This window comes from Oncorhynchus mykiss, chromosome 2 (assembly GCF_013265735.2).
Source record: "Oncorhynchus mykiss isolate Arlee chromosome 2, USDA_OmykA_1.1, whole genome shotgun sequence".
Classification (NCBI taxonomy): Eukaryota; Metazoa; Chordata; class Actinopteri; order Salmoniformes; family Salmonidae; genus Oncorhynchus; species Oncorhynchus mykiss.
Genome location: NC_048566.1, coordinates 56,469,487 through 56,497,405, shown reverse-complemented (window position 1 = coordinate 56,497,405; position 27,919 = coordinate 56,469,487). Strand labels below are relative to the sequence as shown.

The following is a 27,919-nucleotide window of genomic DNA, read 5'->3' as shown; positions in this document are numbered from 1 at the left end:
TGGAAATTAGGATCATGGTCATTAGGGCACACGGTACGGTAAAAAAATAAATAAATAAATAAATTTTAAAAAAAACTTTACATTTCAGTTCATCCCCGTTGTTCTGTTTTCTTCAAACCTTTCAGCAGTTGAAGTCACTGAACAGAAAACGGAAGCAAACGGGGAGGTAACTATCTGAATATCTCAACAAAAGGAACGCTTGTTTTCGTGTCCCGTTGCCATAGGTTTTCATACGGTGTGCCCTAATGAGTCATGAACAATGTACATCAATAAGTTCTGCGATCACACAAAATAACTCAGTTTTACAACTGATTTAATATCTCGGTAATAACAAACTTGAAAATTCCAGAGCACAATTACACTTCCACAAGTGAGATATACGACAAAATTCCCATTCTTTAAAAATATAAAAATAAGACACTGGACACATGCTGTATGAAATGCAATAAATAGTTACAAAATTAAGAAAAAAAATGGCCTGTGTTTTAAAGAGGATTTGAAAATGGGAGTCCAGTCAAGATGGGCCACTTCCCCTCCGTCTTCCTTCTAGTGTGACGCATGCATTATGATGCCTCAAACGGTATGACCCAATGACTCTTCTTGTGGGACCTTCTTCAAAAGGTTTCTGCTCCCAACTGAGGTTGAGGTACATTGCTACTGTTACAGCTAATGTCCGGTATCTGGTCCGCAAACGACTGTGTCATCCACTGGTCGTATGGCATGTGGCTCATTGCTGTAGCTTGGTCCTTACTGGGCATTCCTGAAAGAAGCAAAAAACAAAAACAAAGAGAATATATTTCATTACATATGTCATTTTAGATTAACAAACTTAAAAACCTGTATGACTAGTGATGCTAACTTGTCTCATCTTTCGGATCTACTTTTCGATCAGCCTCAGATGGCCCAGGTTAACTAACGAAAGTTTTTTTTTAAAAACACAAGCACTCTGGTCTTCAGAAACCGACAGAAACCTACTCTCACCAGTCTCTTTGGTGGAGGAAATGTTGCAGTAGCTGGTGCTTTGCTTTGCATCCTGGGACGCCCCACCGCAGTTCTCGTACTCCGGATCCACCTGCTCTTCCTTGATGGCCATCCTCTTAGCATCTTCTGTAGCGCAGCGATACAGGAAATACAAGGTTACTCATCTTCAACACTCTGAACTGCCTTGACAAACGGATGACATTCGTTTCTCCTTTGCATGTACACCAAACGACTGAATATAATTTGCCTAACATGAAGGGTATGATTATCATCATATCAGTCATATTCATTATGCAAGGGTGTCCACCCACTGTGCCCAGAGTGGGTGAAAATGCACTTTGGTGATGAAATTTCACTTCCTTATGTTATCAAAAATACATTTTAGCAAGACAAATGATTATTCATGTTCTGAATCGTTCAGTGGGATCTTTCTCTAACATATAATAAACATTATTATCTAAAAAGTTGGACTTCGTAAGATAATAGATCCGATAATAAACGCAGAGCTCTGACATAGCCATGCAGGTTTTTTTTTGAACTTTTGAGGATTTTACAAATTTGTGGTCGTTGTCTTAAGTAGTTTCCGTGGGTCGCAGAAAGTAAAATTAGCATGACATGAGCTGAATTCATGTAAAAGGCTTTTGAAAATAAGCTTGGTATTCGCTCAATGCTCCGTTGACATTTCGCAAAGATACGCTTGTTTCTGTGAGAACTCCTTGAAAAAGAACAGGAATGTCTAATTAATATGAAATGTATACTAAAATACTACATGTCATGACTCAGAATCCTATCTCTATATTGTTTTATGTCCTGCGGATTCAAGAAGAAACATGAGTTCAATGGGAAAGTGAGCCTGTCTCGTAGCCAATCGCCTTAATTCTTGCACAGAATTTAGCGTAGCTGACACGATGCAACTTTCCAGATTTGATTTTTAACCACTTTTTCCACTGCCATGGATTTTGTCACCCTAATTCTGACCATATTACAAGGGTAAACACTCCAACAACTTTTAAACCGTTTATGATAGAGACCTGATGTTTGGACCATTGTTTTTCTTTGAGGGTTATCTACACAATTAACACATGTTACCCATTGTTCAAAATATCTGTTTTTGATTGGACACCCTACTTAACAATGACATTATATTCAGTGTATATAGTGCCTTCAGAAAGTATTCACACCCCTTGACTTCCCCCACATTTTGTTGTGTTACAGCCTGAATTTAACATGGATTTAATTGAGATTGTGTCACTGGCCTACACACAATGGCCCCTAATGTCAGTGGAATTATGTTTTTAGAATTTTTAACAAATTAAATTTAAAAAAATGAATAGATTATGTCTTGAGTCCATAAGTATTCAACACCTTTTATGGCAAGCCTAAATACATTCAGGAGTAAAAATTGGCTTAACAAGTCACATAGGTTGCATGGACTCACTCTGTGTGCAATAATAGTGTTTAACATGACTTTTAATCGACTACCTCATCTCTGTACCCCTCACATGTAAGGTCTCAGTCAAGCAGCGAATTTCAAAACACAGACCAGGGAGGTTTTCCAATACCTCGCAAAGAAGGGCACCTATTGGTAGATGGTAAAGGGGGAAAAAAAGCAGAAATTGAATATCACTTTGAGCATGGTGAAGTTATTAATTACACGTTGGATGGTGTATATATACACATCCAGTCACTACAAAGATACAGGCGTCCTTCTTAAGTCAGTTGCCGGAAAGGAAGGAAACCGATTAGGGAAATTTACCACGAGGCCAATGGTGACTTTAAAACAGTTAGAGTTTAATGGCTGTGATGGGAGAAAACTGAAGATGGATCAACAACATTGTAGTTTCTCCACAATACTAACCTAAATTACAGAGTGAAAAGGGGCCTCCCGAGTGGCGCAGCGGTCTAAGAGGCGTCACTACAGACCCTGGTTTGTTCCCAGGCTGTGTCACAACCAGCCGTGATCGGGAGTCCCATAGGGCAGCACACAACAGGCCCAGCGTTGTCCGGGTTAGGGGAGGGTTTGGCCGGGGGGGGGGGTAGGCCTTCATTGTAAATAAGAATTTGTCCTTAACTGACTTGATGACAAGATGGCGCTGACAGATATGGCAGCTCTGCTTCTAGCTCCTAAGCAACTTTACAGTATTTTGTTTTTTTGTGTGTTATTTCTTACATTATTTGCCCAAGAAGTTTGTATTGTTTCATACAGCCGGAAATAACTTTTGGATATCAGAGCGGCGGTAACTCCCCAGCATTACAAGGAATATGACTTTCCCGAATTGGATCCTTAGTTCGAGAGACTGAATTTTTTTCCCATTCCTCCTTGCAAAACAGCTCGAGCTCAGTGAGGTTGGATGGAGAGCATTTGTGAACAGCAGTTTTCAGTTCTTTCCACAGATTCTCGATTGGATTCAGGTCTGGACTTTGACTTGGCCATTCTAACACCTGGATATGTTTATTTTTGAACCATTCCATTGTAGATTTTGCTTTATGTTTTGGATCATTGTCTTGTTGGAAGACAAATCTCCGTCCCAGTCTCAGGTCTTTTGCAGACTCCATCAGGTTTTCTTCCAGAATGGTCCTGTATTTGGCTCCATCCATCTTCCCATCAATTTTAACCATCTTCCCTGTCCCTGCTGAAGAAAAGCAGGCCCAAACCATGATGCTGCCACCACCATGTTTGACAGTGGGGATGGTGTGTTCAGGGTGATGAGCTGTGTTGCTTTTACCCCAAACATAACGTTTTGCATTGTTGCCAAAAAGTTCAATTTTGGTTTCATCTGACCAGAGCACCTTCTTCCACATGTTTGGTGTGTCTCCCAGGTGGCTTGTGGCAAACTTTAAACGACACTTTTTATGGATATCTTTAAGAAATGGCTTTCTTCTTGCCACTCTTCCATAAAGGCCAGATTTGTGCAATATACGACTGATTGTTGTCCTATGGACAGAGTCTCCCACCTCAGCTGTAGATCTCTGCAGTTCATCCAGAGTGGGCCTCTTGGCTGCATCTCTGATCAGTCTTCTCCTTGTATGAGCTGAAAGTTTAGAGGGACGGCCAGGTCTTGGTAGATTTGCAGTGGTCTGATACTCCTTCCATTTCAATATTATCGCTTGCACAGTGCTCCTTGGGATGTTTAAAGCTTGGGAAATCTTTTTGTATCCAAATCCGGCTTTAAACTTCTTCACAACAGTATCTCGGACCTGCCTGGTGTGTTCCTTGTTCTTCATGATGCTCTCTGCGCTTTTAACGGACCTCTGAGACTATCGCAGTGCAGGTGCATTTATACGGAGACTTGATTACACACAGGTGGATTGTATTTATCATCATTAGTAATTTAGGTCAACATTGGATCATTCAGAGATCCTCACTGAACTTCTGGAGAGAGTTTGCTGCACTGAAAGTTCCACTTCATGATTGTGTCCCACTTGTTGTTGATTCTTCACAAAAAAATACAGTTTTATATCTTTATGTTTGAAGCCTGAAATGTGGCAAAAGGTCGCAAAGTTCAAGGGGGCCGAATACTTTTGCAAGGCACTGTACATAGAATCACTGGTCAAATGTTTACATAACGCTTTACTCATTTCATATGTACATTCTGTATTCTAATCTACTGTATTTTAGTTAATGCCACTGACATTGCTCGTCCTAATATTTATGTATTTCTTAACTCCATTCTTTTACTTTAGATGTGTGTATTGTTGTGAATTGTTAGACATTGCTAAACTATTAAACTGTTGGGGCATATACAACACAACACATCACTGAGTACCACTCTTTATATTTTCAAGCATGGTGGTGGGTGCATCATGCTATGGGTATGCTTGTAATCGTTAAGGACTGGGGAGTTTTTCAGGATAAAAAAAAAGAGACAGAATGGAGCAAAGCACAGCCAAAATCCTAGAGGAAAACCTGGTTCAGTCGGATTTCCAACAGACACTGGGAAACATATTCACGTTTCAGCAGGACAATAACCTAAAACACAAGATCAAATATTCACTGGAGTTGCTTACCAAGACCGCATTGAATGTTCCTGAGTGGCTTAGTTACAGTTTTGACTTTAATCTGCTTGAAAATCTATGGTAAGACTTGAAAATGGCTGTCTAGCAATGGTCAACAACCAACTTGACAGAGCTTGAGAAATGTTTAAAAGAATGTGCAAATAATTGTACAATCCAGATGTGCAAAGCTCTTAAGAGACTTACTCAGAAAGACTGCCGAAGTTAATTCTAACATGTATTGACTCGGGTGTAAATATTTACGGAAATAAAATTCTGCATTTAATTTTCAATAAAAATGTCTAAACATGTTTTCACTTTGTCATTAGGGGGTATTGTGTGTAGATAATGTATATATACACACACAGCACCAATTAAAATGTTGTACTCATTCCAGGGTTTTACTTTATTTTTACATTGTAGAATAATAGTGAAGACATCGAAACTATGAAATAACACATACATAACACATACATATATACATATATATATATATATATATATATATATATATATATATATATATATATATATATATATATATATATATATATATATATATACAATAACACATACATACATACTCATGTTGTAACCAAAAAAAGTGTTAAACAAAACAACATATTTTATATTTGAGATTCTTCAATGTAGCCACCCTCTGCCTTGATGACAGCTTTGCACACTAGGCATTCTCTCAACCAGCTTCATGAGGTAGTCACCTGGAATGCATTTCAATTAACAGGTGTGCCTTGTTAAAAGTTAAGACATGAAGGTCAGTCAATCCAGAAAATGTCAAGAACTTTGAAAGTTTCTTCAAGTGACCCAGAGTTACCTCTGCTGTAGAGGATAAGTGTATTAGAGTTAACTGCACTTCAGATTGTAGCCCAAATAAATGCTTCTGAGTTCAAGGAACAGACAGCATCTCAACATCAATTGTTCAGAGGAGACTGCGTAAATCAGGCCTTCATAGTCGAATTGCTTCAAAGAAACCACTACTAAAGGACACCAATAAGAAGAAGAGACTTGCTTGGGCCAAGAAACACGATCAATGGACATTAGACCGGTGGAAATCTGTCCTTTGGTCTGATGAGTCCAAATTTGAGATTTTGGGTTCCAACCGCTGTCTTTGAGATGCAGAGTAGGTTAACGGATGATGTCCGTATATGTGGTTCCCACCGTGAAGCATGGAGGAGGAGGTGTGATGGTGTTTTGCTGGTGACACTGTTGGTGATTCATTTAACATTCAAGGTACACTTAACCAGCATGACTACCACAGCATTCTGCAGCGATACGCCATTCCATCTGGTTTGCACTTAGTGGGACAATCATTTGTTTTTCAACAGGACAATGAAGCAAATCACCTCCAGACTGTGTAAGAGCTATTTGACCAAGGAGAGTGATGGAGTGCTGCATCAAATGACCTGGCCTCCACAATTACCCGACCTCAACACAATTGAGATGGTTTGGGATGAGTTGGACTTCAAAGTGAAGGAAAGCAGACAACAAGTGCTCAGCATATGTCCTTCAAGACTGTTGGAAAAGCATTCCAGGTGAAGCTGGTTTTGAGAATGCCAAGAGTGTGCAAAGCTGTCATCAAGGCAAAGGGTGGCTATATTTTGATTTGTCTAACACTTTTTTGGTTACTACATTCATACATCCATATGTGTTATTTCATCGTTTTGATGTCTTCACTATTATTGTACATCGTAGAAAATAGTAAAAATGAAGAAAAACCCTGGAATGAGTAGGTGTGTCCAAACTTTTGACTGGTACTGTATACATGTAATCCATTGTGATTTCTGCCTGTAACAACAAAAATGTGGAATAAATCAAGGGGTTTGAATACTTTCTGATGCACTGTATAAGAGATTCAGTATCCGGCTTTCACACGTTCGTTCTGAAATAGCCAAATGAACGAGACTTTGAAGTGTGGCAAAGGGAGACTAATTCAGTTACCTTTGGCAAGTCCCAAGTCGAAGTGGTACTCTGTCTCTTGCACCTCACGGGCGACTGGGGCCACACCCTTGATCTTGTCCCGTAGCTCCTTCAGCTTGATGTAGAAGTGAACCTTGTCCTGAGCGCGGGGGAACTGGGCACAGCGGGGGCTTGACGAGGGCATCAAGTAGCACACCTGGGGTGTATTTAATGAGTGAAAACGTTCGCAACATTGCAGGTAGGAATGCAATGTGTAGAGCCGACATGACTCACAAACACTAAACTTGATCGACACACAATACATTTCTATCTGAATATTCTATAACGCTGCACCCTCTTGAACAGACCCCAAAACAACAGTAGGAAGAGCCAATTAGAAGAACAGCCAATGAGAGAATGGCTACAAACATCAAAATACAAACATTTGCGACTTCTTTCTATTTTGGTAAAACTACTTACCGTTTCGGTTTCTGGGATTGTGTACGGCTGTAAGCCGAACTCGAGTTTCTTTGCCTTCACTCCAAAGATCTCTTTGCTGAAAATTTCGTAAATACCTGCCAAAGAAGAGCAATGCAATGAAAATCATTTTTAATAGTAAGTTAAGTGTAAAAGGCAGCATTAAAAAAAATACAATTCTAATTACTGATATCCTCTAAAAATGTTCTCACATTTTCCATTGAAAGCTGCAATTAGCGGCTTGTATTTCTTCAGCTTCTCTACCAATTGATGGCCTCCTTCACGAAACTCTTTGCTGTAGAAATAGCAACAGTTAGCCTAGACAATGAACAGCCAATTTACCATGATGGCAATTCTAAACTGAAGAGAAAACACATCATGCAAGGTAGTTTTATTACTATAAATACTACTGTGATGGCACGTTAAATAACATACATTTGACAATAACTATACATTTGGAAAAAAAAGAAGGGGGTTTGACACCTTGAGAGGTCTTTGCTTCCTGGCGTTGTCCTCTCCACCATGTTGGTAAAGCCAATGCCATATTTCTCCGGTAAGTTTCGATCGTGCATGTGGTTGAGTTGCTCATCAGTAAGACCAGAGAGGAACAGGCATTTCCCTAAGTTCCGAAACAAGAACAAGCTCAATCACTTTCATCGTAATGTTACTAATAACGTGGGCCGTGCTCACTTAGGTACAAAACGGAAGAAAGCTGTCTCAAATGAGTTAAGCAGGGAGGTACTATCTGAACTTGTCCAACAAGAACAGCTAGCTTTTGTTTTCCATTGCACATCGTTTTGCTACGGTGTGCCCCAATAAACATGACCCTGATCAAGCAGTCAGAGTGTCATATTACAGTATTCTGGATATATGGAAATAGAAGTGAAAAAAAGAATACTGAGTGAAACGTACAAAAATGATTTCCTGGGTTTGGGTAATGTCGTCCCTTGTAGGCTGACAATAGTCCTGGATTGATACCAATCTGAGAAAGGGATAATACAATACCTTATTATTGCAACATGCTAGAGATTTTTTTTTTAATAAAAAAAAAAGTAATTTTTGAGATTTACACAATTCATAGCTTTAATCTAATTAACATTTGCGTTTGATCCACGGGCTATCATTAGGGGAAAATGGTATAGATAAAGCAAAATGTAGCCAAACTTCACATCAAAAGTCCTACTCGACATTCCCACTCCAAAAATGTCACTCGTTGAATGACGTTAAAACTCACTATCAAAATGTCGAGGTTGTGGTCAATAATGTCTGGCAGGGTTTTGGCCATGACCTCATCCACTGACATGCCATTGAAGCGGTTAAGGGTCCTTTTGGCTTTCTTCAGAGCTTCTGCCTGATCGTGTTCCTCCTGCGGTTGGCCCTCCCCAGGCTTCTGTTTGGGAGGCCTACCTCTCTTTCTCTTCCCTGGCATTGGAGCTAAAAGAAAGAAAATGAACACGTTTGAGGTGAATCTGTTTCAGGCCAGGTGCAGAATCGCTTATCTTGATCATATAATGAGTGCCTATCTGGGAAGCAAGGTGATTTCTAGATCAGTGATCCTGTGCAGTCCAACTGCAATGTATTCTCAAACATGCCCGCTAATTCTGCGAATGGTGCGAGACAAATATAATTGAATTGATTGACCAATTGATTACAGGAACAGCACTGCACGAGGATGGGTGAATTCATGTTAATACCAGGGAGATGGGGACTGGTGGAAATGTGTTTACGGTATGTGGAGGAAAGAGAGCACAGAGTGGCAAATCGAGCTGTACAAATATTTACCAAGCAAACATGGTAGATTGCATGGCTAAGTAGGGGGAGGGGCAGTAATCACATACCTTGTGATGTATCCACAGGCTGATGATGTTGGACAATTGGCTCTTGATGGCCGAGGAAGTCATGATGGAAGTCCAGCTCTTGGTGGACTGGGAGCTCCTGGTGGACCGACAGCTCTGTCATGACCCGGTCCTCTCTGGATCCCTCCATGTAATGGCCCATATGACCTGTGTTATGGTACTGCATCACATGTTGAGCTTGGGGGTGCTGCTGGGTGGACTGGTACCTACAGGTCGAGAAGACAACAGGACAAGAGGCAGACTGGGGTGACACTATCTTCTTTTGTCTTCATGGGATTTGTCCCGACACAAAACTGATGACAAACAAATGGCGCACCAACGATGGGAGGACCCATAGAGAAATTGTTCATGCTCCTAGGATCTGAGAATGAGTTTACATCAATGATAGCGGCCTTCAAAGAATACGTTTCACACACACATTGGTTTGACATGTCGTTTCCTGGTCAGAAAAAAAAAAAACTTATGGCCCTACTTATGGGCCAATCATTTGATATGGATGTGTGCTATTAATGACCATGTTTTAATGAAGCATATTTTTTAAGGTCTAGGACTACTTTAGTTAAATGTAAATGGCCTATCAATGACACGTTGCCTCATACTCTGCATCAACAGAGTAACTTTGCATATACACTTTCAATTACCGTTTTTTTTTCATTGCAAATCTTACATTTGATCATGTAACATGTAGAGAGATGTCTTTGTTTTGTCGGTCTGTTTTTCTGAATTCCTGCCTGTCTGTCTGTCCGTCTATACAGGACCATTATTGCTTCTTCATTTTAAAAGTAGTGTTGCAATAAGAAGCATGCTTTTTTTCTGAATGTGTTTGTGATGACAATTAAGAATTGCCTAGTGTAGGCCTCGACAATAGTAACTGTTTTGTCAGTTGTTACAAAATGCTATTTATTTCATCATGATATAGACTGCACTGACACTCCACAATAATTTTATTTTAAGCAAACCCTCCAACACCAATACATTTGGAGGACAACTCACCACTGTTGGAGATAATCCGTAGGAACCGTCAGTGACGTATACTGCTTTTCTTCCATCTTTACGAGGATTTACTTAAATAAATTAATATTCATGTTGCTGTTAGCTACAATGATATGCCTTTACGCTCTAAGTTACCACAATAGGAGTATTGACAAGCTGTAGGTCTTTAGATTTGGCAAACGGATTGTTATCATAGCACCACAAAGACGTCTGGTGGTAGGAAGGGCTACGGACAACCAACATTAATTCTAGCTACACAGTCTACTATACTAAAAAAAGCTTTCTGGAAAATTGTGAGGAGGGTATATAAACGTGCTAGCGTAACTAATAAAAGATGTTGTGTATAGACATACCTGTTATACATATGTTTACAATTCCCTTTTCAGCAAATGCACCGAATGAGGGCGATCAATGCACCCAAAACAAAGACCATTTAGGAACATTGGGGGGGGATCTGTCTTCAGTTTGTTGGCTTGTTCTTAGCAAAAGTATTTGCATTGTCGCCACCTACTGGGTTGGAGTATGGATCTGGGCTCACATCAACTTGGCTTTTTGTGCCATTAACCCATTATATTTAAATGTAGCTTATCTACACACTGTAGGCACATTACGCGTTTTACCAGAATGGGAAAAGTAGTTTCAGAATTTCACAACTAAAGATTCCATCTCTCGAAAACGGAACGAGATAGGTGGCAGTAGCGCCCAAATATTACCCACAGCGGTAACATAACATTCTAAAAAAAGAAGAAGAAGGCTGTGTTAGCAGTGCTGTTACGTTAAGTGACCTATCGATGTGCTTCAATGATAAATAGATTTCTGTTGGAAAACGACCGTTTTTCAAACTCGCCTTTTGTCTGTTTCAGAATAGAGCAAGGTAATGTCAATAGCTGAGTGCGAGTGTTTATTTTGGGTGGTATGACTATGGAGCAAAGACAAAATATCTACTGCTAGCTGGCTAGCTACTTGGCTAGCTAGGTAACGTTACATATGCCAAGTGACATAGCTAGCTAAGGATTGAGATATAAGAGATTTTGGAGACCTAGAACTACTGTAGCAGTATGGCAATGGATCCCTGATGACGTGCCATGTAATGTCAGAAAATCTGTGTTTAACATGTAAACTGTGTTTCCTGTGGCTGTGATTATCGAAAGTAATGAATGTACCCTACTACAACGCCTTAGCATGTTGTGTTGATTATTCGATACAATGATGGTACTGGGTTAGGGTTAGCACAACGCCCACCCACCTGGAACCAATCCAAATCTTTCTGCTAATGACTACCACTATACCACTGTCTGTCTCTCCCCTGTATAGGTAACTGATTGGTCCTCTTGGCTGATGTGAAGATGCCTGCTGGTGTGTCATGGCCTCGGTACCTGAGGATGTTTGGTGCCAGTGTACTATCTATGTTTGTCGGAGCAGAAGTTGTCCATCAGTACTACAGACCCGATCTGGTAAGCATGGAAAAACTCCTATCCTTCCCCCATTTCTTCATTTGCAGGGTAGCCTAGGGGTTAGAGCGTTGGACTAGTAACCGGAAGGTTGCGAGTTCAAACCCCCGAGCTGACAAGGTACAAATCTGTCGTTCTGCCCCTGAACAGGCAGTTAACCCACTGTTCCCAGGCCGTCATTGAAAATAAGAATTTGTTCTTAACTGACTTGCCTGGTTAAATAAAGGTAAAATATTTTATTTTATTTTTTTTGCTTTTTCATTATATGACCACGTGTGTTGTAAAATGAAGGGTCCACATGGTCTTGTGTTTTGCGTACTTGCTCATAAGATCATAAATGCATTGCTTGTAATGTTGCTGATACTCCAATGTAATGCATGCACCTTTTTTATTTCCCTTTGCCAGACTATTCCAGAAATCCCTCCCAAACCTGGTGAATTGAGGACTGAACTGCTGGGATTTAAAGCCAGAGAAGAGGCTGCTGCCGTTGCTGCCCAAAGACAGTGACCCTTTCCGTTGACTGATTACATTTTTGTACAGTATCTAACTCTAGAGCAATCCTTGTACATATTGCACATGTTTAAAAACCACAAAGGGACAAATGTGAATAAGAAATTGGATGGACATATGCGTATCACATTTGTTATGAAACGAATGTGGTATAAATTGACGTGTGCCAATTCTATTCAAAGTTACTCAATGATGTGTTCACATGGCTGGATGGCGCTTCAGGCTCCTCAGACTATAAAAAGAAATGGAACCTTTATTTAACTAGGCAAGTTAGTTAATAACAAGTTCTTATTTACATTTAGGTCAGGAGCCTACAATTGCGTTTATCGAACCTATTGTCATGGAGAGCTCATGAGGTCTTGAGTATGGGACAACTTGCAGAGCAGACAACCTTTTGCTGTTCTTGATGCGAGAGCCATAGCAAAGTGAGCTCAAGTTTTAACCATGTCTGATGGATCACTCATGTAACTTCTGTGCAGACTAGTATGAGTATGTCAGATACTGTATGTATGTAACTGTTCATTGGGTTTTTAATCAACAGATGTGAATCAAATGTTTGTGTTTATGCTTTAAATAGACTTATGTTGGGTCCACACGCAACAACAAAAAATATAGATATATCCAAATCTGAATTTCATTATTTATTAATGAATAAACTTTTAAATTATTCTGATAGTTATCATTCTGGTTTTGATTATTCAGAGCGCTAGACGAGGAGGAGCGTCAGGCGATTTGGCGTATCCATAGCAACCACCGATAGCAACCAATGTAGCTAGCTACATATACTTTTCAGAAGAATGGCGACACCAAGAGAGCAAGAGGCTGCAGATTATCTTAGAAAACACAAAATTATCGAACTCATGGATAATTTAACAAGCATGCTCTTCTTTTACAGACCAGGTTAGACTTATTTTTCATCATTTGTTAACATTTTCTTCCCATCTTGTGTGGTGGCTGAAGTAAAAGGTAAGCTAGCCTGCTGTGCTAACGCTAACTGCACTGACTGCTTGACTAACGTTAGGAAAGAGGGTCATCATAATAATCTCATCACTAGCATCCTCTTTGGCAACATTAGTTATTTAAACCCCCCTCCCCAAATCTCGTGTTTTGTATTCTTTCTTATACTATAGTGTTGTTTTTCATGATCTGTTTCACACTAGTTTGCAAAAAGAATGGTTGAGATAAGGTCAGGTTAAAGTCAAATCAAATTGTATTTGTCACATGCGCCGAATACAACAGGTGTAGTAGACCTTACAGTAAAATGCTTACTTACAAGCCCTTAACCAACAATGCTTTGAGAAGTAAAAAAAAAATAGAAAAAAGCGTTAAGTAAAAAATAATTTAACAGCAGCAGTAAAATAACAATAGCGAGGCCATATACAGGGGGTATAGGTACAGAGACAATGTGTGATCTACTGCAAAACAGGAGGATCATTCCTATGACATAGCCTACCTAGCAGGGCAGGCAACGCATTGTGGACTATTGACACATGACATACGTCTTTTTCCCCATCATCTGTGCTGTTTCTACTACAGAGAGACCAAACGAGTTCCTGATCACACAGCTTGAACAACTGAGAGTATCCAAAATGCGGTCACTGGATTGCCCAAGCCTGTTCAATGACACAAACCTGGATGCCGTTTTGGGCATCTTGGACCCTACCAACCAAGGGTACATCACTTTTGTTCAGTACAAGGAGGGTGAGTCAGAAATGGGCCATTTGATCATTTGCGAGGCAATGGCCGAGAAATAATTTGGAGGAGATAGGACAGTGAGGTACCTACTGTATCAGATAAGTGTATAAAAAACAAGTAGGGGGCATACCAAGGGAATACCGAGGACTCAGCCTATATAAGTCTAAGCTTGTAAGTCTAATAATACTTTACCACAACCCAATGTTTATGCCTCTCCATCACTCCCAAGGAAACACTCATTCAACATACTATGTATGATTCTGTTTCGCAGCACTAACCACTTTGGGGATTGAGAAGTTTAATGCGTGTCCTGAAGGTGTGGCCAAGGACAAGATATCTCACGAGACCTTCAAGAGAGAGGCGTAAGATCTATGGATCTCTTTTAAGTCAAACATAAGACAAATATTCATTCAGTGGATAAAATGTTTGTTATTGTGAGACACTGTGTGATGTGATTATCTTTGTCTTTTTTTCTATATATTTTTTTACAGGAAGGAGGGCTTACAGAGAAGCTCAGCAACGTTTATATCTTAATAAAATTGGAGATCTCTGTCCCATCACTCTGAGTGTGTGATATTGTGAATGATATGTCTATGATGGCTATACGAACTCTTCATAATAATGAAAGTAATGGTCAAATTGGATTAGTTATACAGTCAGATGTGTGTTGTCTGAACCCAGTATGGTCACAGTCTTGAATGCAAGTTGCCTCGGCTTGTCCACCATACATCAATGGGCATGCACCCGTTCCAAAAGTCCTACACAAATCCAAGTACATGTTATTATATGTTAACTCAGCAACACTTCAGTTTTGAAAATATTCATTTTACTGGCTATCAAGAGGTTTTGTGTGTACACTATTGTTTTGTGTTTACAGTAAGCAACTGTTTGCAATTTTTCTTTAGTTCTGCAATATATTGTGAAACGTTGACATCTTGAACACCCCCAGGGTGGATGAGGGGGCGTGGTGTTGGTGGTGTCATGGCGTCCACGAAGCTACATTTCTCTTGTGCCGAGTGTGAATTAAATGTCCCTTCATTTCTTAAAATTAACACCAACATTTGAAGTACGGTACATTCTAGACGTAATCATGGGAACCGTCCACGCGAGGGTAAGGATAACTGCTTAAAATGCAAAGGGTGAACGCATGACCTCTGAGTACAGTAACCGGAGTAGCTAGCGTAGTCAGCACGCAAAGCGAAAGGGGTCCAGTTGGACAGCTTGCCAACTATGGCAACTAGCTAAACTCCAGAAACACGAACTGTCCATACCTTGTCAGGAAGTGAAGGAAATTAACATGATCAAATGCTGCATAGTTGTAACAACAGCATTGGTGAACGTTGCTCGTGTATTGTGCGCACTACAGCCACTGATCTGAAATAGTGAGGGCACCGATCATATGCATGGGGGTGCATTAATCATTTGCATTATTAGATGCTTTAAACAACAAGCTGAAATTTCCAGTGAATTCAACTAATGACACTTTGAAGAATGTGACTTGTAAATACCAGTCTTGTGGTCAGGTGCCACAAAGAGGGAAGGAAAGAACAGAACAGGTCAGCACGACTGGTCCTTACATATGAACACGGAGAGCTAACGTTGATATGCATGTCAATCTCTCCAGGCTCAAAGTAGAGATCGACTTCATCACTACTTGTTTATGTCAGAAGTATTGACATGTTGAATGCACTGTGCTGTCTATTTAAACTATTAGCAAACAGCTCAGACACCCATGTAATGCATACCCCACAAGACATTCCACCAGAGGTCTCTTCACAGTCCCCAAATCCAGAACAGACTATGGGAGGCGCACAGTACTACATAGAGCTATGACCGCATGGAACTCTATTCCACATCAAGTAACACATGCAAGCAGGAAAATCTGATTTAAAAAAATAGATACAAATACACTTTATGGAACGGCAGGCACTGTGAAGAGACACACACACATGATAACATACCCACGTACACATGGATTTTGTCGTAGATACAGTTGAAGTCGGAAGTTTACATACACTTAGGTTGGAGTCATTAAAACTTGTTTTTCAACCACTCCACAAATGTCTTGTTAACAAACTATAGTTTTGGCAAGTCGGTTAGGACATCTACTTTGTGCATGACACAAGTAATCTTTCCAACAATTGTTTACAGACAGATTATTTCACTTATAATTCACTGTATCACAATTCCAGTGGGTCAGAAGTTTACATACACTAAGGTGACTGTGCCATTAAAAAGCTTGGAAAATTCCAGAAAATGATGTCATGGCTTTAGAAGCTTCTGATAGGCTAATTGACATCATTTGAGCCAATTGGAGGTGTACCTGTGGATGTATTTCAAGGCCTACCTTCAAACTCAGTGCCTCTTTGCTTGACATCATGGGAAAATCAAAAGAAATCAGCCAAGACCTCATAAAAAAAATGTGGATACCTCCACAAGTCTGGTTCATCCTTGGGAGCAATTTCCAAATGCTTGAAGGAACCATGTTCATCTGTACAAACAATAGTACGTATGTATAAACACCATTGGACCACACAGTCGTCATACCGCTCAGGAAGGAGACGTGTTCTGTCTCCTAGAGATGAACGTACTTTGGTGCAAAAAGTGCAAATCAATCCCAAAACAACAGCAAAGGACCTTGTGAAGGTGCTGGAGGAAACTGGTAGAAAAGTCTCTATATCCACAGTAAAACGAGTCCTATATCAACATAACCTGAAAGGTCACTCAGCAAGGAAAAAGCCACTGCTCCAAAACCGGCATAAAAAAACAGACTACGGTTTGCAACAGCACCTGGGGACAAAGATCGTACTTTTTGGAGAAATATCCTCTGGTCTGATGAAACAAAAATAGAACTGTTTGGCCATAAGGACCATTGTTATGTTTGGAGGAAAAAGGGGTAGGCTTGCAAGCTGAAGAGCACCATCCCAACCGTGAAGCACGGGGGTGGCAGCATCATGTTGTGGGGGTGTGAATGATGTGAATATAATGAAGCAACATCTCAAGACATCAGTCAGGAAGTTAAAGCTTGGTCGCAAGCTTGGGTCTTCCAAATGGACAATGACCCCAAGCATACTTCCAAAGTTGTGGAAAAATGGCTTAAGGACAACATAGTAAAGGTATTGGAGTGGCCATCACAAAGCCCTGACCTCAATCCTATAGAAAATTTGTCGGCAGAACTGAAAAAGTGTGTGTGAGCAAGGAGGCCTACAAACCTGACTCTGAGCTCTGTCAGGAGGAATGGGCCAAAATGGGCCAAAATTCACCCAACTTATTGTGGGAAGCTTGTGGGAGGCTACCTGAAACGTTTGACCCAAGTTAAACAATTTAAAGACAATGCTACAAAATACTAATTGAGTGTATGTGAACCTCTGACCCACTGGGAATATAATGAAATAAATAAAAGCTGAAATAAATCATTCTCTTTGCTATTATTCTGACGTTTCACATTATTAAAATAAAGTGGTGATCCTAACTGACCTAAGACCTAACTGACCTAATTTTTACTCCGATTAAATGTCAGGAATGGTGAAAAACTAAGTTTAAATGTATTTGGCTAAGGTGTATGTAAACTTCCGACTTCAACTGTATATGGTAGTAGAGTTGTGGCTTGAGGGCCACTACTCCATAATAAAAAATACAACTATTGAGATGAACTCGTACCTTTTCATAATGACCAAAACACAACATCCACCCAACTACCTGTTCAGCGAATGCCTTTTGTACAGATAGATTTAATATTGAAGATATAGCCTGATAAGTCAACGTATTCATCACTAAATCTGTTGTGTTGCAGAGTCTTGATCCTCTACCAATGCAGGGACCTGAGCTGGGGTTTCATGCAGATGACATTGAGAGGCCAGATATGGAGCAGGAGTCAAAACAAGAGGTCCTTGAAAACAAAGATGTATGTTTTTTTTTTTTTTTCACTCAGTTCTGAATGAAAACCGCATTGACTCAAGTTGTGACTTAATCCATAAGAATTTCTGTGTGGTTGAATGTAAAAGTTACCTTTTACATTGTTGGCTGTCACTGCTGATTATAACATTTCATGTATTTGCCCTGTAGGTCATAGTCCAGCGTGTACACATAGATGGTCTCGGAAGAACCAAGGAGGATTGCTTAACATACGAGATTGCTGATGTCTTCCGTGCCAAGAACTTGATTGATGTGAGTGAATCTATCAGTACAGTACAGACCATGTTTATTCACGTGGAGTCTGTATAGAGACTATAGCAAAAGTAGGATCGACTTTGTTTACTGTTTGTTCTAGGTCATGAGGAGAGCCCACGAAGCCAGACAGAAGCTCCTGCGTCTCGGTATCTTCAGACAAGTGGATGTTGTCATCGATACCTCACAAGGTACAGTGGTTAGAAAGGGGATCTATTCTGATCACAGTGTCTGTCCAAAATGTTGTATTTTACTTTGGAAGGGACTAAAATCAATGGGAAAGTAGGTAAAGCACTCAAAACAACAACAAAAACAATACTTCCTTTCAGGGGTGGATGCTCTGCCTAATGGACTAGATGTGACGTTTGATGTGACTGAGCTGAGACGCATGACTGGTAGCTATAACACCATGGTTGGAAATAACGAAGGCTGCATGGTGAGTGATGGGCTCTATTCAATGCATCGTTTCAATTCATTCCTCACGTCCTATCGCCTCGCCTCCTTCTCAACCGTATTGGAGGAGAAGGTCCAAGATCCGTCCCCTAGGACCTTCTCCAATGCCTTTTGAGAAGGAAGCGAGGTGAGCGGATACCAGGAATTGAGGAAAGATTAATTTAGGTTGAACCATGGTGGTGATTACAAGTGCAATTGAGGTTCCATCCTCTGTTTTTATTAGTTTACCTGCCTCCTACTTTAGGTTCTTGGTCTCAAGCTGCCCAATATCTTCGGTTCTGCAGAAAAGCTCACCTTCCAGGTCTCCTACGGCACCAAAGAGACTTCCTACGGGCTGTCGTTCTTCAAGCCCCAACCTGGCCACTTTGAGCGCAGGTATGAGACAAAACAAAGCTGCTAATTCCATCATCAGCAATGCTTCAAAAACAGTGAATTGTGTTGTTGTTTATGCTGCATTTCCCTGAGTTATTTTTGTTTGGGATCAATCTAATTGACTTTCTCTGGCTGTTGCAGTTTCGCTGTCAACTTGTACAAAGTTGCAGGCCAATTTCCATGGAGCTCGCTGAGAGAGACTGATCGCGGTGTCTCCACAGAGTTCAGTGTAAAGATCATTTTCCATTAATCTATCATTATTGTACAAGTTCTCATTTGGCATACTCCTGTGCTCTGTGTTTACCTCTGGACTCTGTGTGAAACAACCAAGGTGATTTTTTAACATTTTTGCTGCTGTTACGCTAACTAATATGAGTAGAATGGAATTTCTCAGCTACTTTTCTATTCAATTTCATCCTGCCGGCAATGCTTTTGCTAATGCTTGATCCTCTCTGGGTTTCTCCCTTTCTGTTTTGCATACAAACAGTTCCCTCTCTGGAAGACCAACCACACCCTGAAGTGGGAGGGGGTGTGGCGAGAGCTGGGCTGTCTGGAGCGTACCGCTTCGTTTGCAGTCCGGGAGGAGAGCGGCCACTCCCTCAAGTCATCACTCTCGGTACCGGGACTTCAGTTCCGCTTCACAATCCTCACACAACTACCTTTAGTAGATAAAACACTAAAAATATATATATTTAATCAGGAAAAGCCCATTGAGACCCAGTGTCTCTTTTACAATGGGGGCCGGGCGAAGAAGGCAGCAACAATCAATACATTGATTGCATTCTTGCCTAATCGTGATAATACATTTGGACTCAAATCCTATTTTGAGATCTGTACACTAAAAATGTGGGTTTTTGTGTATATCTTGCATTGATGTTGCCAAAATCTCAAGTTAGGATTCGACCCACTGAGACATTTGAGACAATACTTTTCATCAACATGTATCCTCTCCTTTGCGATCGCAGCACTCCATGGTCATCGACACCAGGAACTCGGCAATCCTTCCCAGGAGGGGGGCCTTGCTGAAGATCAACCAGGTGTGTGGGTTGACATTACCTGACCCGGTGTTGCAGCCAGTAATGATTTCCTATTTAAACCATTTTGAACCGACAACACATTCAGCCGATGCATCGCTGTGGTTTTGCAGGAGTTGGCAGGATACACTGGAGGAGATGCCAGCTTCCTGAAGGAGGACTTTGAGATCCAGTTTAACAGACGTCTCTTCTGGGACTCGGTGAGAACCTGAATTGTTTTTATTGATCAGGGAGAAATTTGCGTGTGAACTTGAGTTACACACATGGATCTCTAGTTGGAATAGTAATAGTCACCTTTACAGTAAACACAAGTTATAACAACACCAACAGCTTGTTGATGGAGGGTTGAAAAATGGTTTTGGACAGGTTGGGATAAAAGAGCAAGTGGGAGAGCACTTTTGTTGAGACCTCTTCCTCTATCTTCCAGGTCCTGTCTGCATCTCTCTGGGGGGGATGCCTCCTGCCCATTGGAGATAAGCCAACTTGCATTGCTGACAGGTAAGACAATACTCTCTATTCCACAATGTCGTCAATGAAAAACCAGGGGTGTGTGAGAGAAAAATTGTGTTTACCTGATTTGTTGGATATTAATAGTTAGCAATGAATACGTAACGAATGGGAAGACATTTCTGTCCTGCTAATGCTGTGTTTTTATGGTCTCTGCTCTAGTTCCCTGCAGCTAATCTGGGCGTATGTTCACTAGAGATGGCTTGAGCTGACAAATTAGTTAAAAGACTGCATTGCATAGACAATAATGTGTTTTACTAGGGATAGCTTAGGAGTAGAACAGTCCCTCATTGTCTCAAAATCATTCTTGCATCTGGGAAACTAAGCCAGGGTGGGGTTAAGACAACCACCCTGTGCAGATGACGACCGGATGAACCCAGAGTGGCTTATGATGCCCCCAATCTGCATGAAGGGGGTGGAACCAACTGTGACTGAGCATATTTGCCCCCTCCCTGATTTCTTGTTTTTTTTGCACATTTGTCACACTTAAATGTTTCAGATCATCAAACTAATTTAAATATTACATAAAGATAACCCAAGTAAACACAAAATTCAGTTTTTAAGCAATGATTTTATTTATTAAGGGGGAAAAAGCTATCTGAATCTTCATGGCCCTATGTGACAAAGTAATTGCCCCCTAAACCTAATAACTGGTTGTGCCACCCTCAGCAGCAACAACTGCAATCAAAGCATTTGCGATAACTGGCAATGAGTTTTTCACATCGCTGTGGAGGAATTTTGGCCCACCCTTCTTTTCAGAATTATTTTAATTCAGCCACATTGGAGGGTTTTCGAGCATGAACCACCTTTAAGGTCACGCCACAGTATCTCAATCGGATTCAAGTCCGAACTTTGACTAGGCCATTCCAAAACCTTCATTTTGGTTTTTTTAAGCCAATTCGGAGGTGGACTTGCTGGTGTGTTTTGGGATCATTGTCCTGCTGCAGAACCCAAACGCACTTCAGCTTGAGGTCATGAACTGATGGCCGGACATTCTCCTTCAGGATTTTTTGGTAGAGAGCAGAATCCATGGTTCCATCAATCACAGCAAGTCGTCCAGGTCCTGAATCAGCAAAGCAGCCCCAGACCATCACACTACCACCACCATATTTGACTGTTGGTATGATGCTCTTTTTCTGAAATGCTGTGTTATTTTTACGCCAGATGTAACGGGACGCACACCTTCCAAAAAGTTCAACTTTTGGTCTCGTCAGTCCACAGAATATTTTCTCAAAAATCTTGGGGATCATCAAGATGTTTTTTGCCGAAAGTGAGATGAGCCTTTATGTTGTTTTTGGTCAGCAGTAGTTTTCGCCTTGGAACTCGGGCCATGGATGCCATTTTTGCCCAGTGTCTTTCTTATGGTTGAGTCATGCACACTGACCTTAACTGAGGCAAGTGAGGCCTGCAGTTCTTTAGATGTTGTTGTGGGTTCTTTTGTGACCTCTTGGATGAGTCGTCGCTGCGCTCTTGGGGTAATTTAGGTAGGCCTGCCACTCCTGTGAAGGTTCACCACTGTTCCAAATTTTCTCCATTTGTGGATAATGGCTCTCACCGTGGTTCGCTGGAGTCCCAAAGCTTTGGAAATGGCTTTGTAACCCTTTCCAGACTGGAGAAACAAAGTCATTGACATCTACATCTGTTCCTGAATTTCTTTGGATCGCGGCATGATGTCTTGCTTTAAGAGATCTTTTGGCTACTTCACCTTGTCAGACAGGTTCTATTTAAGTGATTTCTTGATTCAACAGGTCTGGCAGTAATCAGGCCTGGGTGTGACTAGTGAAATTGAACTCAGCTTTCCAAGAAATGTGATCAACCACAGTAAATTCATATTTTAAAAAGGGGGGGGGGCATTTACTTTGTCACATAGGGCCATGAAGGTTCGGATAGCTTTTTTCCCTTAATAAATAAAATCATCACTTAACTGCATTTTGTGTTTAACTTGGGTTATCTTTGTGTAATATTTCAATTTGTTTGATGATCTGAAACATTTAAGTGTGACAAATGTGCAAAAAAAACAAGAAATCGGCAAGGGGGCAAATCATTTTTCACAGCACTTTATAGTACTCTGCATTTGCTCAAAAGTTAGGCTACTCGGGTTGACTACTTTCATTATTGCAATAATTAATCGATAGTAAATATAGACGATTGTTTGAGGAAATGACAAAGTCTCTGTCAGTATGAATATCCACGGCAGGTGTCAAACTTGGCCCGCGAGACGGTTTTAATGTGGCCTGCCACGTTATCTGTATACCATGTTGTTTCTTGACCCTTAAATGGTTTCTACCTGCAACTGCTCGGCACCAACCGCAAGGCGCTACAGAGGGTAGTGCGTACGGCCTAGTTCATCACTGGGGCCGGGCTCCCTGCCATCCAGGACCTCTATACTAGGCAGTGTCAGACTCCAGCCACCCAAGAATTGTCAGACTCCAGCCACCCAAGTCATAGACTGTTCTCTCTTCTAGCGCCCGGCAAGCGGCACCGATGCACCAAGTCTTGGAACCAACAGGACCCTGAACAGCTTCTACCCCCAAGCCATAAGACTGCTAAATAGTTTGTCCAAGTAGCTATTGGTTAACTATTTAACTATCTGCATTGACCCGTTTTGCACAAACTCTTTTAACTCATCACATACGCTGCTGTTACTGTTTCTTATCTATCCTGTTGCCTAGTCACTTTATCCCTACCTATATATACGGTATCTACCTCAATTACCTCATACCCCTGCACATCAACTCGGTACTGGTACCCCGTGTATATAGCCAAGTTGTCATTACTCATTGTTTATTTATTCCTTGGGTTATTGTTTTTCTATTATTTCTCTTTTTTCCCCCTCTTTGCATTGTGGGAAGGGCCCGTAAGCATTTCACTGTTAGTATACACCTGTTGTTGACGAAGCATGTGACAAATACAATTTGATTAGATTTTTGACCTATTCGTCTCTTAGGTTCTATCTCGGTGGTCCTACTAGCGTCAGGGGCTTCAGTATGTACAGCATCGGCCCTCAGAGTGAAGGTGAGATGTTATCCATTTCAATAAAGTCCGATTTAGGTTACATTCTCACATCACGTGTGTGGTTTTATTGTTGGCATGACAGGTGACTACCTAGGAGGTGAGGTGTATTGGGCTGGAGCCGTCCACCTGTTTACTCCGCTGCCCTTCCATCCAGGCAAAGGGGGATTCGGAGACCTCTTCAGGATCCACTTCTTCCTCAATGCCGGGAACCTGTGTAACCTCAACTATGGTGGGTGTTTAAAGATGTAATTCACCCCACAATCAATGTTGTTCAAATTCATCCGTATTAGAAATCTGCAGGACTCAATCAGCATTATATTGGAAGGAGTGGCACCATCTGTTAATAAGCAGCATTTTTTTTATAAGCAAATCAAATGTTATTTGTCACGTGCCAAATACAACAGGTGTGAAATTATTACTTACAAGCCCTTAACCAACAATGCAGTTCAAGAAATAGAGTTAATAAAATATTTATTAAAAACAAAAAAATACACTGCTCAAAAAAATAAAGGGAACACTTAAACAACACAATGTAACTCCAAGTCAATCACTCTTCTGTGAAATCAAACTGTCCACTTAGGAAGCAACACTGATTGACAATAAATTTCACATGCTGTTTTGCAAATGGAATAGACAACAGGTGGAAATTATAGGCAATTAGCAAGACACCCCCAATAAAGTAGTGGTTCTGCAGGTGGTGACCACAGACCACTTCTCAGTTCCTATGCTTCCTGGCTGATGTTTTGGTCACTTTTGAATGCTGGCGGTGCTTTCACTCTAGTGGTAGCATGAGACGGAGTCTACAACCCACACAAGTGGCTCAGGTAGTGCAGCTCATCCAGGATGGCACATCAATGCTAGCTGTGGCAAGAAGGTTTACTGTGTCTGTCAGCGTAGTGTCCAGAGCATGGAGGCGCTACCAGGAGACAGGCCAGTACATCAGGAGACGTGGAGGAGGCCGTAGGAGGGCAACAACCCAGCAGCAGGACCGCTACCTCCGCCTTTGTGCAAGGAGGAGCAGGAGGAGCACTGCCAGAGCCCTGCAAAATGACCTCCAGCAGGCCACAAATGTGCATGTGTCTGCTGAAACGGTCAGAAACAGACTCCATGAGGGTGGTATGAGGGCCCGACGTCCACAGGTGGGGGTTGTGCTTACAGCCCAACACCGTGCAGGACGTTTGGTATTTGCCAGAGAACACCAAGATTGGCAAATTCGCCACTGGCGCCATGTGCTCTTCACAGATGAAAGCAGGTTCACACTGAGCACATGTGACAGATGTGACAGAGTCTGGAGACGCCGTGGAGAACGTTCTGCTGCCTGCAACATCCTCCAGCATGACCGGTTTGGCGGTGGGTCAGTCATGGTGTGGGGTGGCATTTCTTTGGGGGGCCGCACAGCCCTCCATGTGCTCGCCAGAGGTAGCCTGACTGCCATTAGGTACCGAGATGAGATCCACAGACCCCTTGTGAGACCAAATGCTGGTGCGATTGGCCCTGGGTTCCTCCTAATGCAAGACCTCATGTGGCTGGAGTGTGTCAGCAGTTCCTGCAAGAGGAAGGCATTGATGCTATGGACTGGCCCGCCCGTTCCCCAGACCTGAATCCAATTGAGCACATCTGGGTCATCGTCTCGCTCCATCCACCAACGCCACGTTGCACCACAGACTGTCCAGGAGTTGGCGGATGCTTTAGTCCAGGTCTGGGAGGAGATCCCTCAGTAGACCATCCGCCACCTCATCAGGAGCATGCCCAGGCGTTGTAGGGAGGTCATACAGGCACATGGAGGCCACACACATTACTGAGCCTCATTTTGACTTCTTTTAAGGACATTACATCAAAGTTGGATCAGCCTGTAGTGTGGTTTTCCACTTTAATTTTGACTCCAAATCCAGATTTCCATTGATAATTTTTGTGTGATTGTTGTCGTCAGCACATTCAACTATGTAAAGAAAAAAATAGTTAATGAGAATATTTCATTCATTCAGATCTAGGATGTGTTATTTTAGTGTTCCCTTTATTCTTTTGAGCAGTGTATATAAAAAAGTAACAAGAAATGTACATAACAATAACGAGGCATTATTCAGGGGGTACTGAGTCAATGTGCAGGGGTACAGGTTAATCAAGGTAATTTGTAAAGTGACTATGCATAGATAAACATTGAGTAGCTGTAAATAGTCCGGCTGGTCATTTGATTAGTTGTTCAGCAGTCTTATGGCTTGGGGGTGTAGAAGCTGTTAAGGAACCTTTTGGTCCTAGACTTGGCGCTCTGGTACCGCTTTCCTTCCTCTGGCACCGCCTAGTATATAGGTCCTGGATGTCAGGAAGCTTGGCCCCAGTGATGTACTGGGCGTAAGCACTACCCTCTGTAGCGCCTTCCGGTCAGAGGCCGAGCAGTTGCCATACCAGGCGGTGATGCAACCGGTCAGGATGCTCTCGATGGTGCAGCTGTAGAACTTTTTGAGGATCTGGGGACCCATGCCAAATTTTTTCAGTCAAAAAGGTGTTGTTGTGCCCTCTTTTTTTCGACTGTCTGTGTGTTTTGACCATGATAGTTGGTTGGTGATGTGCTCCACCTCAGTCCCATCAATGTTAATAGTGGCCTGTTTGGCCTTCCTTTTCCTATAGTCCACAATCAGCTACTTTCTCTTGCTCACATTGAGAGGTTGCTGTCCTGGCAGTCTCTGACCTCCTCCCTGTAGACTGTCTCATAGTTGTCGGTGATCAGGCCTACCACTGTTGTGTCGTCAGCAAACGTAATGATGGTGTTGGAGTCGTGCTTCGCCACACAGTCGTGGGTAAACAGGGAGTACAGGAGGGGACTAAGCACGCACCCGAGGGGCCCCAGTGTTGAGGATCAACGTGGCAGATGTGTTGTTGCCTACCCTTACCACCTGGGGGCGGCCCGTCAGGAAGTCCAGGATCCAGTTGCAGAGGGAGGTGTCTAGTCGCAGGGTACTTAGCTTAGGGATGAGCTTTGAGGTCACAATGGTGATCGCTAACTTCCCTGCTTGCTAGAAATTAAAGTTGATTGCACAATGGTCTGTTCTGCGACTTTATACAGGGAAAGAGAATCCTCTGCGCTTTTCAGTATGGGAACCAGCTTAGTGGTTCCCATACTGTAGGGCAACTCAGTTCGGCTTTCAACCTACTCTTAAAATTTGTTGCAGTAGAATGCACAATGTGCAATTTCGAGATTGGGTAGTGCATCATCAGTTGTTCTCTGGTCATGTCAGTCATTGCATACCTTAGAGAGCTACTTATAACTTGTCAGAAATGTCCAGATCAAAATGTTTTTTTTTTCAGCTATGTTTTTCTAGCCCGTAGATTGTGTAGTAATGTTTGAGTCACTCATATCACATGAATACACATTAGACATAGATAGAATTGCAAAACGATTCGCTTTAAAACCGCAAAATATTATCTGTACCTCATGACAAAATGTGCAGAATTGTGCGAAGTGAGCTTTAAACCTGCAAAATATTCTCTGCCAACAAGAGGGATGTGAACAGGCTGTGTCATAAACCGTGCTTGTGCCCATAGAAATAGATGTGGCGCGGGGGGGGGGGGGGGGGGGGGCGCGCGGGATGTTCCTCAATGCTGGAAGGGGAGCCTGAGGGGGAAAGTTTGGGAACCACTGCTCTAGGTTTACTCACGCTGTGTTTTCCTGTAGGTGACGGGCCTCAAGCACACCTGAGGAAACTGGCAGAGTGTATCCGCTGGTCTTACGGAGCGGGAATTGTGCTGCGACTCGGAAACATCGCCCGGCTGGAGCTCAACTATTGCATTCCCACGGGCGTCCAGAGTGGAGACAGGTAGGCTAATATCTGCCCATTCTGTTGTCAAACCATGGCATGATAGTATATAGATGAGCAGTACACTTGTATGCCTGATTCAAACTATAAGGCCGACTCGAACCGTGTTGTCCTTTCCAGCATGGTTTCAGCAACTACGGTGGATGCATAACCAGGCCATCCCAGTACAACTCGGCTTTGATCACAATATTGTGAAAAGGGTATTGAGTTACTGTTAAAAATAACACTTAAGTATTTTTGTTTAGGATATGCGACGGGTTTCAGTTTGGAGCTGGAGTCCGATTCCTGTGATCCTGTCTTGCTGAATTGAGTTGAGGACTACAGGAGTTTGTTTAATTGGTTTTAGTAAGTGAGACGCCGGGACCCTTGCAGCACACCAAAGGTTGCTGGGAATGCAATGGATACCACAACCAAACTATTGTATAATGGACGAGGCAACAATGGAGGTTTTCCTCCAGTACTAATGAATGACTGGAGCCACCAGTGCTCCAAGATGTGGAAGCCAAAAGTGACATATCAGCCATGGGTGCCTTTACCATGAGTCAAATAATGTGGTCTGGATTATTATGTTCGGTAATAAATTATCATCCCCTCTACAGGTATTCAAAAACCACACTAGTATGCGTCATTCTTTGGCATTGACCTACCTTCCGCTTGATTTTGCATGGCATTCGTTAGATCGAATCCCC

The 27,919-nt window shown here is 41.9% G+C and overlaps 4 protein-coding genes across 5 annotated transcripts; 3 read left to right on the top strand and 1 right to left on the bottom strand.

Moving 5' to 3' along the window:
* Window positions 1-296: 296 nt before the first annotated feature.
* On the bottom strand, window positions 297-10,709 carry LOC110492132 (G/T mismatch-specific thymine DNA glycosylase). 2 transcript variants are annotated; one of them, XM_021566172.2, is made up of 11 exons: window positions 10,568-10,709; window positions 10,215-10,285; window positions 9,204-9,427; window positions 8,600-8,799; window positions 8,278-8,347; window positions 7,849-7,984; window positions 7,578-7,660; window positions 7,369-7,463; window positions 6,931-7,105; window positions 982-1,107; window positions 297-760 (listed from the first exon to the last, which is right to left on the bottom strand). In XM_021566172.2, the coding sequence occupies exons 2-11, from the start codon at window positions 10,268-10,270 to the stop codon at window positions 615-617; spliced, it is 1,311 nt and encodes a 436-aa protein (XP_021421847.2). In that variant the 5' UTR covers window positions 10,271-10,285; window positions 10,568-10,709; the 3' UTR covers window positions 297-614. The 2 variants fall into 2 exon arrangements, with proteins under 2 accessions (XP_021421847.2, XP_021421855.2); XM_021566180.2 differs by lacking the exon at window positions 10,215-10,285 and having other exon boundaries at window positions 10,568-10,705.
* Window positions 10,710-10,745: 36 nt separating this feature from the next.
* c2h12orf73 (chromosome 2 C12orf73 homolog) lies at window positions 10,746-12,850 on the top strand. Its single transcript, XM_036951021.1, has 3 exons — window positions 10,746-11,088; window positions 11,529-11,668; window positions 12,071-12,850. Exons 2-3 carry the CDS (start codon window positions 11,561-11,563, stop codon window positions 12,170-12,172), a joined length of 210 nt encoding a protein of 69 aa, XP_036806916.1. The 5' UTR covers window positions 10,746-11,088; window positions 11,529-11,560; the 3' UTR covers window positions 12,173-12,850.
* Window positions 12,851-12,935: 85 nt separating this feature from the next.
* Window positions 12,936-17,965, top strand: si:dkey-42p14.3 (EF-hand calcium-binding domain-containing protein 10). Its single transcript, XM_021566192.2, has 6 exons — window positions 12,936-13,075; window positions 13,712-13,876; window positions 14,142-14,232; window positions 14,362-14,981; window positions 17,664-17,774; window positions 17,936-17,965. The coding sequence occupies exons 1-4, from the start codon at window positions 12,973-12,975 to the stop codon at window positions 14,402-14,404; spliced, it is 402 nt and encodes a 133-aa protein (XP_021421867.1). The 5' UTR covers window positions 12,936-12,972; the 3' UTR covers window positions 14,405-14,981; window positions 17,664-17,774; window positions 17,936-17,965.
* LOC110492118 (sorting and assembly machinery component 50 homolog A) lies at window positions 14,829-27,841 on the top strand. Its single transcript, XM_021566161.2, has 15 exons — window positions 14,829-14,981; window positions 17,664-17,774; window positions 17,936-18,037; window positions 18,141-18,228; window positions 18,367-18,473; window positions 18,735-18,865; window positions 19,004-19,091; window positions 19,350-19,478; window positions 19,828-19,899; window positions 20,010-20,096; window positions 20,324-20,394; window positions 23,351-23,418; window positions 23,501-23,647; window positions 27,089-27,230; window positions 27,476-27,841. The coding sequence occupies exons 1-15, from the start codon at window positions 14,898-14,900 to the stop codon at window positions 27,519-27,521; spliced, it is 1,473 nt and encodes a 490-aa protein (XP_021421836.2). The 5' UTR covers window positions 14,829-14,897; the 3' UTR covers window positions 27,522-27,841.
* Window positions 27,842-27,919: the final 78 nt, after the last annotated feature.

Coding starts and splice junctions, on each gene's coding strand:
- LOC110492132 (XM_021566172.2), bottom strand. CDS start 10,270: ATGGAAGAAAAGCAGTATACGTCACTGACGGTTCCTACGGATTATCTC. Junction 8,348..8,599: donor ACAACCTCGACATTTTGATA/GTGAGTTTTAAC, acceptor TCCCTTTCTCAG/ATTGGTATCAATCCAGGACT. Junction 1,108..6,930: donor CGACTTGGGACTTGCCAAAG/GTAACTGAATTA, acceptor GCTGCGCTACAG/AAGATGCTAAGAGGATGGCC.
- c2h12orf73 (XM_036951021.1), top strand. CDS start 11,561: ATGCCTGCTGGTGTGTCATGGCCTCGGTACCTGAGGATGTTTGGTGCC. Junction 11,669..12,070: donor AGTACTACAGACCCGATCTG/GTAAGCATGGAA, acceptor TCCCTTTGCCAG/ACTATTCCAGAAATCCCTCC.
- si:dkey-42p14.3 (XM_021566192.2), top strand. CDS start 12,973: ATGGCGACACCAAGAGAGCAAGAGGCTGCAGATTATCTTAGAAAACAC. Junction 13,877..14,141: donor TTTTGTTCAGTACAAGGAGG/GTGAGTCAGAAA, acceptor TCTGTTTCGCAG/CACTAACCACTTTGGGGATT. Junction 14,233..14,361: donor GAGACCTTCAAGAGAGAGGC/GTAAGATCTATG, acceptor ATTTTTTTACAG/GAAGGAGGGCTTACAGAGAA.
- LOC110492118 (XM_021566161.2), top strand. CDS start 14,898: ATGTCCCTTCATTTCTTAAAATTAACACCAACATTTGAAGTACGGTAC. Junction 19,900..20,009: donor CCTTGCTGAAGATCAACCAG/GTGTGTGGGTTG, acceptor GTGGTTTTGCAG/GAGTTGGCAGGATACACTGG. Junction 20,097..20,323: donor GACGTCTCTTCTGGGACTCG/GTGAGAACCTGA, acceptor TCTATCTTCCAG/GTCCTGTCTGCATCTCTCTG.